Source organism: Panthera onca, chromosome B4 (genome assembly GCF_046562875.1).
Source record: "Panthera onca isolate mPanOnc1 chromosome B4, mPanOnc1 haplotype 2, whole genome shotgun sequence".
Lineage (NCBI taxonomy): Eukaryota > Metazoa > Chordata > Mammalia > Carnivora > Felidae > Panthera > Panthera onca.
Genome location: NC_138345.1, coordinates 131,982,592 through 131,998,505, shown reverse-complemented (window position 1 = coordinate 131,998,505; position 15,914 = coordinate 131,982,592). Strand labels below are relative to the sequence as shown.

Genomic DNA, 15,914 nt, shown 5'->3' with positions numbered 1-15,914 from the left:
AGACAGACTGAGCAGGTGAAAATGTAGGACAGCAGGCGGTGTGAATCCTGTTTCAGTTACGTAGGTTCCAAATCACTTGTTGCTTTCCTGAAAGTCAAAGCCAACGGGGCCTGCGGCCTTCATCGCTGGTCGTGCTCTGATAGCTCCCGTGGGTCTGGAGCCCCCCCCCCACACACCCAGACTCCAGGCCCCATGGCTTCAAGTGTTCCAGGACGACAAGGATTCCTCCCCTCCAGCTCTCCAGGTGACGCATGCTCCTGTCCCCTTGCTGGGAACCTCCACCAGCCCTCACCCTGCCCCTCCCTGACCCTGCAGACCTTTCCCTGGGATCTGGCCCTGTCACAGTCCCTCCCTCTGGCCTAAAGTGTCCCTCAGGGCACTCTGCACTCCCCCAGGCCAAGCCCACACTCCCCTCCAGGCTAAAAATCCCGGCTTCCCTGTGCCCTTCTCTGCCCCACTCTGCACATCCTCATGTAACTCAATGTAGCCTGTCATAGAAAGTTCTCTCCGTGCTGTGCTGGCTGTGGGTCTGCACAGACCCAGGTGTGAATCTGGAATCTAGAGCATCCTGCCTTAGAAACCTCGGGAAAGGGGAACAAGGGTTTTGCCTCCAGACAAAGTGTGCTAATTCCCCAGGCTGAGACGAGTAAATCAGGAGAGGCTCAGGCATTAAATGGCTGAGCCCAGCCTGGAACACAGGCCCCAGTTTGCCACGAAAGGTAGATGCTAATGTCAGGTGAGGGAAAGGAGTCCCTTCTCAATCCATCTCCTCACGTGGCTGTGACCCTTTCCCCTCTGGGGACTCGCGCACTCCCTGGCACGCCTGCAGCTGGACAAGGGGGGGACACCCAGAAGTCGGGGCACCAGCCCTGGAAACAGGTCTGGGAGCCACAGGGAGGGTCCAGGCCCCGGGGGAGGGGCAGGGGGACAGGAGGAGCCTGGGGAGGAGGGGCCTCCCTATCAGGGAAACCTCCTGACCCGAGGAGGGGACCGGGCCTGTCCTGGTCTCAGCCATGACACCTACTGAGGCCCCAAAACGACCCACCCAGCTCGGCTTCCCTGCGCCTGGCTGCTAAGGGTGGGGGCAGCATGGGCAGGACCCATGGAGCTTGTGTGGACTGAGGGATCCACTGAGACAGAGATATCCCCTGTTCCACACCAGCACCAGCGTGTGTCCGCGAACAACCACCTCGGGCACTGTCCTAAGCCCTGGACACTTAACTGTCACACAGCCCACGGTCGGTCACTATTACCGTCCAGATGTTCCAGGCAGGAGTCCCGCGGACAAACTTGTTCCCTGTGCAGCCCAAGAGGGGCTCTAAGGAATCCCCGAGAGAAACCGTGATTATGGGGTGTCCCGCCAGCTGCCCTTCAGGGTGGGACCCGGCTCTTGTCCCTTAAAGGATGGGATGGCTCCCAGGTTCTGGGACTGTCTACCCTCTCTCTTCCTGGGCGTGGCCTGGCCCAGGCTCCCTGGGCCTGCTGGGCTGAGACATCTGCACACCCCGCACACGACACGACACGACTCCCGGGTAGGGTGGAAGCATCTGGTCTGATTAGCTGCAGCCTGGCCTCAGCCCTGGTCCTAGGAACGGAGGAGGATAAACCTGTGCTGAGCTGTCCTTAGGAGCCCTCTCCCCCCCCCCCCCCCCACCGTGAATGACTGCGACGTAGACACGGAGCATGTCACCCTTGTCCCCGCAGGAGAAACGCAAGGGTCCCAGAGGGGATGGGGCTTGGCCAGGACCCCACAGGGACCAGGTGGATGCAGGGATGTAGGGATGCAGGGCTCCCACCAGCTCCTCTCTCTCCAGGTCCTTCTTTCTCGCCCTGGTCCTGCTCTGGCCACACCCCTCCCCTCTCTGCTGATATTCCTTACTTGCAGCCCCATCCAGACATCTCCCCCCCGCCCCCAGTCTCCTGGGCCGACCCTGCCTCCTGCAGCCCCTCTCGTGCTCCTCCTGCACCCCCAGTGTCTGAGCAGCAGCCTTAGTCTTTCCTGTAAAGTCTCTATAGGGATGCTTCACAGTCAGGAGCCCCGCGTGGGGCTCTGTGCTGATGGCTCACAGCCTGGCGCCTGCTTCGGATTCTGTGTCTCCCTCTCTCTCTGCCCCTCCCCCACTCGGACTCCGTGCCCCTCTCTTTCTCTCTCTCTCTCAAAAATAAATAAACATCAAAAAGATGTTAAAAAGAAAATAAGTTGTGTTTTAGTCTGAAAAAGAAAATAAATCACTCAATTCACAGTTCATCCACCCCGTGCTCCAAACACTGTGGCTCATCCCGTGTGCAGTCTGGCGTGAGGGAGGCAGGGGCGACAGTGGCCTCAGCGGAGTGGTCACCGCTGAGATTCAGGACAGGCCAGTTCCTGGGGAAGGAGCAGAGCAAAGGATAGGGTGTCCAGGGCCGTGCCCCGAGAGGGGCAGGGAGAGAGGAGCGCCAGCAAGAGACAGAGCCCCCGCCACAGAGGAGTGGGGCAGGTGTTTGCAAAACGGACACAAAGTTGCAGCGCCAGGGTCGCAGGGCGTCAGGGTGTGGCCGAAATTCTGTGTCCGTCCCCAGGGACTTTGGTGGCGTGGCTTTCTGGATCTGTGCCCGGCGGTTTATGCTTGATTACAGCTGGTGGTTTCACCTCAGGATGCCCTGTGGGAACTCAGGCATTCTGTACATTACAAATGTGGGGCCTGGCACAGCTGTGCCTGGGCACCTGCCCGGACCCACAACACACACACACACACACACACACACACACACACACACACAGAGTGATGATGTCACAGAAAGGAACTGCTTCCGGGTTCTCAGCAGACCCGCCCAGAAGCACGGTCACCATGACAGGAAATGAAAGGATGTCATTAGAAGAAACGCATCATCCCATCAGCCCTTTGGTTTTGCTTTCTAGACTCTGACAGCGGCCCCACCTCTGTCGCCGGGATCAAGTCACTAAAAAATTCCATGATGCGGTCACTCTGGGCACCGGGGGCAATCAGGTAGAGGACAGATGGCCTTACACTGGGGAAGTGTCCCCACAGTCAGTGCTGGCGGAGGACGGGTTCCAGGAAGACCTGCCCCCATCTTCCCAGACCTCATCTCCCCAGGACCCTGTCTCCCCAGGACCCTGGTCTTAGAGTTCTGCCCATGACACAGGGACCCCGAGGTGCTGGAAAGGGGACACGACACAGCCTGGGAACACTACTCAACCCTGGGCTGGGCACCTCCAGCCTGACCTCCCACCTGGCTCTAGGGAAGGGAGGCCACCTACAGGGGCGACAGAGCTGGGACCTCACACAGAGCAGCCTGGCCCGGATTCCAGACACCGGACCTTCCATTGCCTGAGTCCCAGAGACACTCAGGCTGGGCGGGTCCTGTACCCTCCCTGGGCTCCATTGGCTCCAGTCTGTCTCCCCCCGGGGCAGCCCATCCTGTTCCCAGTTTTCCTGACGGGAGGGGCTTAGTCCTGCATGGCCTGCACCTGCTCAGGAGACCACGCCTCCACTCTCATGGGGGACCCAGATCCTTCCTTCCCTTCTTGGACCCTCGCACACTTTGGTGGAGATCTCGAGCTGGATGTAGGGGTCTTTGCACATTTTCACTCAGCGTTCCAGAGGCAGACTTGGCAGAGGGGGGCTGTCATTCCCCCGAGGGGACAGGATCGCCTCCTTCTTACTTCTTGCCTGGGACCGAGGTAGCCTCGAGCTTTTAGATCATCGCCACGTCAGCGGTGTTGAGCGCTACTCCTGGACCCAGAGTTCATCACTAGTCTCGACTGCGGCCTTTACCGAAGCGTGTCCCTCCCCCCCCCCCCCCCCCCCCCGGCTCAGGGAGACGGGGACAGGGAGAACTAGTCTCCGGGCCTCTGCTGCCTCCAGAGAGAGGGTGTCGTGTCGTGTGCAGGGCGTGCAGGTGTCTCAGCCCAGCAGGCCCAGGGAGCCTGGGCCAGGCCACGCCCACACGGGCTGCTGAAGGGGACTCAGGGATGGGTCACCCGAAACCTGCCCTCCGGGAGCTCCGTGTCCTGCGTCAGGGATTTCCTCCAAGGTACAGACACCTGTCCTCTCGCCTCCTGCCTCACTGGACCCTGCTGCCCAGAGAGACCCTCCCCTCCCCGGACCTCCTTTGCCCTTGGACACTCCTTGAGGCTTCCAGGTAGGAAGGGCCTTTGTCAGAACAGAGAAACCAAAACCTAAACTTGCCCCCGAGGACTTAGGGATATGGCAGTTGGCAGAGAAGTTCTTCCCTTGAGGGTGGCATGAGGGGCCTGAGTCTAGGAAGGGGTGGGGCCCATCGATGCCAACTCAGCAGCTTCCAGGAGCTCTGATGGCATATAAGGCTCCCAGGTCCTTACAGGGCACCCCGAGGGGTGGGCATAGACCATGACCAGGCAGAGAAGCAGCGGACAGAGAGCCAGAGACAGTGAAGGGACTGACATGGAGGCTGGCGCCCGGGCCTGGGACAGGTAACCCCAGCCCCCTGCATGGCCCCTGCTCCTGAGCCCCTGCTCCAGGCTGATGGGGACCTGCCACTCCCTCAAGGTCTCCTCCCGGGCCTCTGAGGGCTCCTCCTCTTCTCTGCCTCTCTCCTGCTGGCCTGTCCTGGGCCCACCGTGCCCCTGGGGCTGATGCCCAGTCTGCTTGTCCGGCCGGCCTCCCCAGGCCCCCGGGGACTCATCCCTGATGCCTCTGTTCCTCAGCTTCCTCTGCCCCCCCTAGGGAATCCATCCATGCTGCTAGGGAATCCCTTCGGAGCTGTGGGCCAGGAAGTCTCTTTTGGCTTTACGATTTCGGTTTTGCAAAGGGCACGCATTATTTTCGTAACAGAAATTCCCATGATTGTTTAAGAAAAATGGTCTCTGGTATTCTCTTTTTTGGCACAGGCATGTGTAGGGCCTCGGTGCACTATGTGGCAATGGTTACTTACCCTTGAAGTCTAGGGAGAAAGGCCCCAGGGGAGTGGGTCAGCGGGGACAGGGATGGGACACCGAGGCCAAGAGGTGGGATGGGAGCCTACCCGAGCCGACAGAGAGGCCCCATCTGAGGGTCTGAGTGTCCCATGCTGCTCCGGGGGTGGGGGGGCACCTGTGAGCAGAGTGGGCTGGCCCCCCTGGAGCCCCCACAAGGGGTCCCAGAGGGAGGCTGGGTGGCTCCAGCAAAGCGAGTGGAAGCCTGTCCTCTGTGGGTCTGGCCGGTATGTGGGGTGCAGGGGTCAGGGGTGTGAGGTAAGGGATCCAAAGAAACCAGCAAATGGCAATGAGCCCAGAAGAGATAGTTTAGGTTTCTAAAGCTGTAAGCATCTTTACGTCTTATGTGAAATCTCTCTTCTGTTCCAAACATACGTCAGTAAGATGACATCCCTCCTCCAGGGGGGGCCCCGGTCTTTGAGCTTCTCCCCCACCCCCCTGTTGGCAGTTGCCTGCTGGACAAGGACACCTTCCTGGAAAACTTCCACCTTGAGTGGTGGCCAAATAAGGCCTACCTCTGCTACGAGACGGAGCTCCCCAGCGGTGACCCCGGGGTTCCTCTGGGCCAACACAAGGACATCCTGTGCAATAAGGTGAGTGGCCCAGGCTGACGACAGCACGCAGGGCCTCCCAATCCTGGGACGTTCAGGGGAGATGTTTCCCAGAGCGGTCACCTGGGGTCCCTGCAGCTGCCACACCTCGGCCTGGAGTCAGGTGGGACTGTTCCTACTGTGGTCGCTGGCTTGGAGCCACCCATGGGAAAGCAGTCACAGTGGCCCAAGGTCTGGCACCGTCAGCCCCTGTCACCCGAAGCCCAGGGCTCAGCCACTCCCCTCCTGCGGTGCCAGAGAGCCCGAGTCCCGTTGGCTCTCAAAGATCCCCCCCCGCCCCGCTCGTCATTACAGGGGGCTCTGGTAGGACCCCCACCAACTGCTCGCAGATCCCGTCAAGGGCACTGTTCCCCACGCCAGCATGGCCCGGGGAGGCCCTGTCAGTGTCGGGGTACCCATCACGCCCCCCAGAATCTGCACTTGCACTCCCGACCTGAGTCGCCCCCTGTTCCTGGTTGATAATCCTTCCCTCGACAGGTTGGACCAATCTCCATGGTCCTGGGAGCCCCCACAGTGACATTCATCCCATGGACCCTGGGGGCCTCTCTCCTTGGCGCCCCTCCCCCCTTGTCACTGCACAGGGAGCCCTTTTGTATCCCACAGGTGGGAGTGGGGTTAGGGGGCTGTGGATCCCTCCCTGGAGGACGCACTCACTTCCCTGGCATCAGGCCAGTGACCTTGAAGCCCACCCGGCCTCCTCCCTCCCCACTAGGTGAGCATCCAGAAGCCCCCTCCTTTGGGCGCAGACCTGGCGGGGCTCCAGAAACTCAGTAGTCAAGTTGAATCCCATTTGAATGCAATAGCTTAAAAGCCAAACTTCATGCCAATCCCACGATGCGTGAAATGGCAACAATTTAAATGAAGACCTATCGGGGACAGAGTGGCACAGACCACAGTGAGCGGGGCAGGGTGCCAAGTCCTCCCCGGGTCCAGGCGCTGGACAAACGCCCCATCCTGTGCTGGTCCTGGAGCGCTGGGGCGCTGGGGGCGCTGGATGCTACCTGAAACCCCACGCCCTCTGCCTGCTGAGGGGAGCCCTCCTCTAATTCTGTGCTGGAGGCCAGGACCTCGGCCTCCTCACGCTGGCCCCCCCCTCCCCTGCGTTCACAGCAAATGACACAACCCTTTCCTGCCTCCTCTGTGCTCGGCCTGCCCGGGGAGGTCAGCCGGGCTGCCACGCGGTGTTGTGCCGGCTGCAGCGGATCCAGGCCTGGGAGCTGCTTTCTGTCCTGGAGAACAGACACGTGACCCTGCACCCCTTCGCCTCCCGCCTCTATACCGAGGAAGGATTTCAGAATGGGTTGCGCCTCCTGCGGGGGGCCGGGGCCCGCATCGCCATCATGACCTCCACGGGTCCGTGTGGACCTCCCGGGGTGGGCGGTGGGCAGGGAGAGGCCTGGGGGGACTGGCTACGAAGGCGAGGGCAGGAGTGGAATCCCTGGCGGAAGCCTCTGGTGGCTGCACAGGCCAGGCTGACCTGGGATGGCAGGGGACAGCGGAGCGTGCTGGAAGAGAGAGTTGGGGCCAGGAGAGGAGTCCGGAACGGGCGGGAGAATAGCGGACGTGCAAGAGAGACGTGGGTGGGGTGTCCCGAGAGGAGGGGAATCCGGCTGGCCGAGACTGCAGGCTGAAGAAAGAGTCCCGGGGGTGAAAGGAGTCCCCGGGGGGACAGAGGGCAGTGGCGCCGTTATGAAGGCCAAAGCCTGTCCCTGAGAGTCAGACACCCTGTGGCCACCCCTGTGGCCCAGCTCACCTCCCGCCCCGTCCCGCCTCACTGCAGAGTTTGAGCACTGCTGGGAACCCTTCGTGGACACCCAAGGAAGAGCCTTCGAGCCCCGGGACACGCTGGTCTCCCAGAGTCAGGACCTCGCTGAGACGCCGCAGGTCACAGGTGAGCTCCCTCCTCCCCAAGGCCTCCCCTGCCCTCCTCCATTCTGTCCTCTCTCTCTGGCCTTTCCCTGTCCCCCTCCTCTTCCTCTGGGTCACCTGCTCCCTCCCACGGTACCAGCTCCACCCCCGCCCCACCCAGGACTCCTGCCTCGGCTTCCCCACCTCCTCGTGTCCCCCTCCCTTCCCATCTTTGTGGCTGCCAGACCACTTCTGTGTGCCCTCTGTCCACCTGTCTCACTGCCCGCCCCACTCACCTTCACCCTCCTGTCCTGAAGCAGAAAGCCTGAAGGGTGGGCCTCAGTCCCGCTAAGAACTCAGGAGGCCTCTGTTGGACAGCAGAATAAAACACTTCCTCCCAAGAAATGTACACTTGCCCTTCACCGCCATCCCCAGATTGATGTAATGAAGCCAGCAGAAGGCAACGAGCCCAGAGCAAATAGTCTTAAAAAAAAAGAAAAAAAAAAAAGAGAACTGAGTAGGTTTGCTTGTCATTGAAAATCTTCTGTTCCAAATATACATCATGAAGATTGCACTCAGCGCTGTCAGAAGAGTTTTCAGAGTTTAGAGAAGTAACTACTGTAATTGATTCTGGGCAACCCTTATGGCCAGGGATCTAGAGACCAAAAACCTCCTCCTACAAGCCATCCTGTCAGCAGCACTGACTGGAAGTGACAGCCACGCTCTGCAAGAGAAGAGGAAGGAGTCTATTGGAGAGGGACCTCCCCTCTGAGGTCAGGTGGGGGCGGGAGGCTCTCTAGTCCTCACCCCTCCTGACTGGCCTGCCCTGGAGAGGAAGCCAGAGGGAGGGACTTCCATGCCCAGAAGGCGAGCTCTGCCCCTTCCTGACACAGGGCACTCGGTGCACAGACAAGGGACTGGATGCACAGGGGACTGGGACCGGCACCCAGGCGGGATCCCCCCCCACCGCCGGGCTCACCGTGGCCCTCGTGCCGGCTCCGTGGAATCCAGACCCCGCTGAGTGGAGCCCCGGCAGCTGGTGGGCATGCACGAGGCCTTCCCGAAGGACAGCAAGGGTCCCCGGTACCTCCTCACACACTTCTCACCTGTCAGGGCCCAAACGGTGTCACAGCCTCCCTCACACAGTGACCTAAGGGGCGGGGGAAGGGAATCCTTTAGGGAGAGACCTTAGAGGGACAGAGAGGAAGGGATAGATGGCCGTGGCTGTCGGGGAGGAGGGGACCCAGTCAGGGAGGGCTGGCACCCCAAAGGGGAAGACCTGGCCAAGCAAAGTGACACAGACATGGAAGGAAAGGGGGGCAGAGGGGCAAAGCAGGGCACAGGGCCACCGTGGATGATGGGGCAGGAGGAGCCCAGGGGTAAAGGGGCTGCCAGTGACAGTAGCTGCCTGGAGGGGGTGGAAGTTGGGGTCATATGACAGGAGACCGGCTGCTGCGGTTCCTGGCTCTCCTCCCCTGAGCCCCAGGGATGGTGATGCAGCCAATGTCTCCTGGGCTCCTGGGCTGGAGGCAGCCCGGGGCCACCAGGGAGGGGACGTGAGCCAGGACGAGGCGTGAAAGGGAAGAGGGCCCCTCCCCACGGCCTGGGTGAAACCAGCGAGCAGAAGCCCCCAGGAGCCCTGGCTTCCAGAATCCGGCAGCTGGCTGGCGTCTGGGCTGCAGGAGGCTCAGGGCCACAGTTAGCATGTCTGTGGGACTGAGCTCGTGCGCAGGTGCCCAGCAAGGTGAGGGGGAAGCGGGATACGAAGTGCACACTCCCGGCCCGGTGCGGCGCGGTCGCCTGGGTTCCCCGGGGGATGCGCGCCGGACCTCAGGACACGTCGGGGACCGGCCGCACTGGCAGGCCACTCAGCCGCCAGTCACCTGGGGCCGAGGGCTCTTCTGTGATCGGGTGGCCAGCCCGGCCGGCTCTGTGTGTGCCGTGTGGCCGGGAGCCGTGCCACTGGCGGCAGGCTGGCCGGCTGCCTGTTGAAGAATTCGCTCTTCTCTTTCTGGTGGGGGACGAATTCGCAGCACGCGCCTGACGCATATGCCCTTCGAACGTCTCGATTCTTCCATCTTGACGGCTCTCCCCTACGTTTTAAGTTGACGTTTGACTTCTCTACTGTGCCTGAGTGTTTGTGAGCCCCAGAACTCTGGGTGGGGTCCCAGGCCCCCCAGCCGCGCTCCCCTCACTCAGCAGGGCGCGGGGGACGGGGGTGGGGGGCCGGGACCAGGGCTGTCCCCCGTGTGTATCCCCATGTCACCGGCTCTCCTAACACCCACGGCTGTGGTGGGATTTTTAACGGCCATTTTCCTCAATGTAATTAAGTAGAATTTCATGTACAATATTAAAATAAAATGTAGAAGTTAAATTTTAAAAAAGGGAAGGAAAGAAAGAGAGAAAGGAACACATGCAGGTCTTGAGCCGTGCACCCTCCTCCTGTACGATGACCCCAGGTCAGCTGGTCGCCTGCAGTCCCCCGGGCTGGAGCCTGGGGTCACCTTGACTCTCCGGGCCCCTCCTCCGCGTCCTTGCTCTTTCTGCCTCTGGGGCTGGAGGCCCCTGAGCGTGCGCCACCACGGGACCCGGGAGCCCACACGGGATCCCGAGCTGGCTCCCGCGTGGTAAACTTGACGGACTCAGTCCGAGGCAGGAACGAGGGAGGACAAGCAGCACTCGCTGAGCGCCGGCTGTCCACCAGGCTCTGTGGCTCGTGCCTGAAGGGACGCGAGCGGAGCGGCTCTTTGAAACCCCCCACCCCGCCGGCCCAGCCGTGAGGACGGGTCCTTCCCAGGTGCCCTGCGCCCAGGAGGAAACAGAGGCTCTGGGGTCAGAGGTCACAAGCAGAGAGGGGGGCTGACCCACGTGCCCACGTGCTCGGCCCACGGGCCCCAACTCTGAGCCCGGGAAGGTGAGGAAAGCCTGAAATCGGGCACCCAGCCTTCTTTGCGAGTAGAGAAGTGTGTGCGATTTTACAAGCAATATCCTTATCTCAGATACAACGTTCAAAAAGAAAAAAGAAAAGGGCTCCCTTCTAGGCGGAGAGGAAGTGATACAGTCTCCTACCGGAAACTATCACTTCTCAGAAAGGAAGTCCACATGTCCTTTGATTTAACAGACGGAACTTTCCAAACAATCTAAATCACTCCCGTGTCAAAATACAAACCCACCATTAAAATGCTTTCTTAAATGTTTCCGTAAGGAAAGATTTAAATGTGAACGCCCAGTGTCCACTCCCCGACTTGAGAAATGAAGACAAGAAAGCCGACTTCGGCCCCGGAGCCCCCCATCTCCTGTCAGCTGGAAAGTTCGAGAAAATCAGTCCCCCCTGACTTCCAGCACAGAGCTAAGCCCAGGAATATTCTTGTGTTTCTTCTGCCTCATTTTGTTTTTGCTTAATTATCTTTGCATCCAAGACGATAGAGGGTAACCCTCAAAGGCGTGGGCTGTGGTCACAGATGTCCTGAGTTCAACACCCAGCTCTTCCCCCTCCTACCTGTGTGGTCTCGGCTGAGTGACCAACCCTCTCTGTGCCTCAGCACTGGACTCAGGAGAGTTGAAAGAGTAAAGGGAGGAACACAAGTACAGCCCTGGCCCCAGGGGCAGCCTGTGTACCGCAAATCATCAGCTGCCCTTCCCTGGAAACCCTACTGTGGGCACAGTTGGGGGCCTGCTTTCGCCCACACATAGCATGACACACACATTCCTCCAAGTTTTAATATGTGTCATAAAAGGAATGCATACTCTTCAAGTATTGAGACAACGGCATCAATATTCAGAAGGATGCAGAATATTCTATGTGCGGATGGGCCCCGATTCAGGACTGGGTATGCCAGTCCCCCGATGGAGCACACTTGGGTCCTTTCCAAATGTTCGGTACGTTCAAGAAAGCTGTGGCGCTGAGTTTTAGAAACGCTCTGGCATTTGGACACACGGTTGTAGGAAATCCCAGAAGAATTGGATACTGCAGCTTGGTGCACTTTGACAGACTTCCCCGTGAAAACCTGCTTGGAGATCCTCTCCCCGGGTTGGCCCAGAGACGCGCCTGGTGAGACCCCTGCCTGCGGTCCCCCACATCTGGGGTGTCATGGCAGGGGAACAACAGGACCGCCCCGCGGCTTGGGAGGAGATCAGCCCCAAACCAAGTCCTGGCTGCTATTCTGGAACAGATCTGAGCTCAGATCGCTCCTGATGTAGGCCCCACCTTCCACAGCTGGGCTTAGCGGAGTTACACAGTTAGAGGGTCCCATGTTGGCCACCTAGGGCTGCTTGCTAAAGGAGTAGGGTTTCAGGTTGGGACCCATGGGGTCAGAGGTCATGGGCAGGGGAGAAGCCCAGTGGACACGGGGACAGAGGATCAGTGGCTTGGGACAGGAGGCCTGGGGACAGTCATCACACAGAGGGGGGCCTGAGAGAGGGAGCAGGCAGCCACTGGGTTTCAGGGGTGACCACGTTCCCAACTCCAACAGAGAAAAGCATGAGTTGTGGCCACAGGGAGCAGCTGAATTCAGGGCACATTGGCCCGAAGGCTGCCAGCAAAGGCAACGATAGCTTCCCAAGCTCGTGTCAAGTGGTTGGAGACGCAGAGACAATAAGGTAGCTGCCCGGACCCCAGAAAGCCCTTTGCACCCCTCTTCTTATCTCCCCTCTCTGGCTCCAGATGCTTGGTGTCCCTGAAGTCTTTAGCTTTCACGGACAGGTGGCACAAAACTCCCCTACGCTGCCATCTGGTACAACGGGCCAGTGACACCCGTCTTGCTTCACATCGATGCCCTTCACAGCCGGGCGCCGGGCAGGGACAAGCCCGGACGTGGCCGATGTGCAGGGGGAACGGCGAAGCTCTCCGGTGGGCTTCTCACAATCATATACCCATCCTCCATCACGTGGGGAACAAAGGTGGTAGCACCGTGGAGGTGGGTGGGGCCAACCAAGGTGGTGGAAGGCAGTCTTGGGCCGTGCCCTCAGCTGAGGGGCCAAGACCACATTTTGGGGTCCACAGGCATGTAGATGGGAGTCTGTGGGGGTGGTGAGGTGGGGGTCACCTGGACCCTCCCCTGTCTCCTCCAGACCCCGATCTCCTCGAGGGCGGGACGTGCCTGTCCCTTCCCTGCATCCCAGGTTCCTGCCGGGGTGGGACCCTGAGTAGGGGCTCCTGGGTACCTAGGAATGAATGGCTGAGGGACCCAGTGTAGGACTCAACCAGTCTTGCCCTCCCTATGTGCGGGAATCTTGCCACTGAAAACGTGCACGTGTGCGCGTTCTCGGAGGGCATCCTGGCGAAGCTGAAAGTGCACAGGTGCCCAGTCCCACGGGGCATTTCCCGGAGCCCCGGTTGTGAATGTGCCCAGACCTTGCCCACGTTCCTGACTTGAGCCCAGGGACCTCAGCCTGGGGACTTTGTAGCCCGGACTCCACTCCAGGTGGTCCCAGCAGATGGGCAAGAGCTGGGACCTGGCCCAGGGCTGGGGTCTCCTCGGGGAGGGGGCCCTGGGGGTCAGCTGCCCAGCAGGGGCGGTGTGCAGGTCCCAGTCAGCCCCCAGAGGGAGGATTCTGGCCCACGCTGAGTGTGGGGGCAGAGTCCTGGCTTAGGACTGTAGGTGACACCGGGCACCATCTCTCAGAGTCCCCGTGAGGGCAAGGAGCTGGACAGGGGGTGTGTGTGGCGGGGCGGCCTCTGCTCCCTGCATGGAAGCTGGCTGTCTCCCCTCCCACCACAGAGGATGCTGGGCAGGATGCTGGGCCGACCTGGGGGGGGGGGGGGGGGCAGGGAAGGCCCGTGAGTCCTGGAACAGCCGGCAGGGAGGTGCTGGCAGGCGTCCTGGTGTGGCACACCCTCAGCCCCGCTGCCCCCTCTCCTTCCCGTTTCACCCCTCACTGGCCCTTCCTCCATCTGGGGGACCCTCCTTTCTATCGGTTTTCCTTCTGTCCCAGGCTCCTGCTGCGCCTTCCCAGTGCCTGTGCCCACGTCAGCTTAGCTCTCTGCTGTCCCCAGTCCCCCTGCCCCTGCCTTCTGTCTCCTTCCCTCACTCCTTAGGCTCCTTGGGGCCAGGCTGGGGCAGGGGAGAAGGGGAGGGAGAAGGGAGGGAGGAGGAGCCTCTGGGGAGACTGGCGTTAGGCTTTTTCTCCCGCTTCATAATCCCCAGGTCTATTTAAACCACAGTTCTGGAAACTAAATATAGAACCACCCTACCATCCAGCAATTGCACGATTAGGTAATTACCCAAAGGATATGAAAATAGAGATTCGAAGGGGTGCACGCACCCCAATGTTTATAACAGCACCATCAACAACAGTCAAACTATGGAGAGGGCCCAAATGTCCAAAGACTGGTGAATGGATAAAGAGGATGTGGTGTAGGGGCGCCTGTGTGGCTCAGTCAGTTACGCATCCGACTTTGGCTCAGGTCATGATCTCACGGTTCATGTGTTCGAGCCCCACATTGGTCTCACTGCTGTCAGCACAGAGTCTGTTCTTCGTGGAATATTACTCACCCATAAAAAAGAATGGAATCTTGTCATTTGCAGTGATGTGGATGGAGCTAGAATGTATTATGCTGTAAGTCAATCAGAGAAAGAGAAATACCATATGATTTCACGTATATGTGGCATTTAAGAAACAAAACAGATGGACGTGTGGAAAGGGGAGGGTGTAGAGAAGGGAGGGAAACTAACCAGAAGAGACTCTTAACAAGAGAGAACGAACTGAGGGTGGGTGGCGGGAGGTGGGTGGGGGATGGGCCAGATGGGGGATGGGCATTCAGGAGGGCACTTGCTGGGATGAGCACTGGGTGTTGTATGCAAGTGATGAATCACAGAATTCTATTCCTGAAACCAATATTGCACTGCATGTTAACTAACTAAAAGTTAAATTAAATAGATATGTGTTTTAAAAGTAAAATAAAATGCAATGAAAAATATAGCTGGAATGGAAAAAAAAAGCCCACATTTCCTTCATTTCCTATCACCGCGACCTGCACGTTCATAGCCTCGTGCATTTATTTTTTTATAAGGTTATAGAGAAAAGGCAAAAGCTAGTGAAGTAATGTCACCTGCCCGTCTGCAGAGGCAGGGGTGGCATTTCTGGGCACCTTTGTACCGGCGGCCATAACACCAGCAAAGGTGCCCAGAAATGCCACCCCTGCCTCTGCAGACGGGCAGGTGACATTACTTCACTAGCTTTTGCCTTTTCTCTATAACCTTATAAAGGTTATAAGTCCCCAGAGGGCTATGGTCCCCAGAGCGCAGTGATCACATCTCACAATAATGAGTTAGGATCATGTCTGGGGCCGTCCTGGGGCCTGGGCCACAGCAGTGACCCACGGCCAGGCCCCTTGTGTCACAGAGAGATATTCTGGCAATGAATATGGCACAGAGCAGTGGGGGGGGTCACCTGAATACAGCAACATGTCCATTTTTTCATCTGAAAGAGAAATAAATGACAGAGAGGTAGATAGATGATAGATAGATAGATAGATAGATACATAGATAGGGAGATACATAGATGATAGATAAACAGAGACAGAGAGAGCACACAAATGATAAAGCAAATGGGGAAAATGTTCCCAACAGGCAAATTTGGGTAAAGAGCATATGGACGCTCGTTCCATACAACTTTCTGCAAGTTTGAAATAAAATACAGTGTTTCAACAAATAGAAAATAAAACGTTCGCCATCAGGAGGAGGTGTAATGGATCTTTTTCTGCCACAACTTATGTCTGCTTTCCAAGTTGCCTGCCACCGACCCTCTATAAAGCACTACCCCGACTCCAGGCGGCACCTCCCACAGAACCAAGAAGAGACCAGGATTCTGCACCCCGCTTAGCAGCCCAGAGATGGGGCGGCTCTGGGGTTCTTCCTTAGAGCCTGGTGTCCCCAGCGGTGGGAGCCAGAAGCTGAGGGACAGAAAGCACGATCACCCAGAGAGGGTACACTACCATCTCTCTGTCTCCTTGGATCTTTTGGATCAAGAAGGGGCGCCTGGGGGACTCCAGTTGGTTGAGCATCCGACTGTGGCTCAGGTCATGATCTCACACAGTGCGTGGGTTCGAGCCCCGCGTTTGGCTCTGCGCCGGCGGTGTGGAAACTGCTTGGGATTTTCTCTCTCTCTCCCTCTCTCTGCCCCTTCCCCACCTGTGCTGTCTCTCTTTCTCTCTCCCCCCGCCCCCGAAAATAAATAAATAAACTGAAAAAAAAAGAGAAGAGTTTTGCCTCTACTTCAAACACCTCAAGGTCCATAAACAGAGCATTACCAACCTGTGCTTCTGGCTGTAGGGGCTGAGGGATGGTGACCGTTCAGCCTTGCTAGATGCTGACCCCTTCAAAGCCAAGTATCACCCAGAATCCAGTTTTGCAGGAATCCGGGACAAAGACTGGCTTGGCTTAGCACTGGAGCCATGCTTCGTGGTTGTAAATTCTTTAAATTCCATTGTGCTAAGATTGCACGTTTTTTCCTTGTCTTAGTTCAGGCTCCTGTAACCAAGTACCATAGACTGGGTGGCT

The 15,914-nt window shown here is 58.6% G+C and overlaps 1 protein-coding gene across 2 annotated transcripts; it reads left to right on the top strand.

The window, feature by feature from the left end:
- The first annotated feature begins 2,820 nt into the window (after positions 1 to 2,820).
- On the top strand, positions 2,821 to 7,926 carry LOC144616865 (uncharacterized). Of its 2 annotated transcripts, none has more exons than XM_081796264.1 (5): positions 2,821 to 4,143; positions 5,403 to 5,547; positions 6,676 to 6,918; positions 7,346 to 7,456; positions 7,734 to 7,926. In XM_081796264.1, the coding sequence occupies exons 1-3, from the start codon at positions 3,974 to 3,976 to the stop codon at positions 6,811 to 6,813; spliced, it is 453 nt and encodes a 150-aa protein (XP_081652390.1). In that variant the 5' UTR covers positions 2,821 to 3,973; the 3' UTR covers positions 6,814 to 6,918; positions 7,346 to 7,456; positions 7,734 to 7,926. The 2 variants fall into 2 exon arrangements, with proteins under 2 accessions (XP_081652390.1, XP_078305569.2); XM_078449443.2 differs by having other exon boundaries at positions 2,821 to 4,453.
- Positions 7,927 to 15,914: the final 7,988 nt, after the last annotated feature.

Excerpts from the sequence above, each read along its gene's own strand:
- LOC144616865 (XM_081796264.1), top strand. The coding sequence starts at position 3,974 with ATGGGTCACCCGAAACCTGCCCTCCGGGAGCTCCGTGTCCTGCGTCAG. Across the intron at positions 4,144-5,402 it reads ACACTCCTTGAGGCTTCCAG|TTGCCTGCTGGACAAGGACA; the intron begins GTAGGAAGGGCC and ends CCCTGTTGGCAG. Across the intron at positions 5,548-6,675 it reads AGGACATCCTGTGCAATAAG|CAAATGACACAACCCTTTCC; the intron begins GTGAGTGGCCCA and ends CTGCGTTCACAG.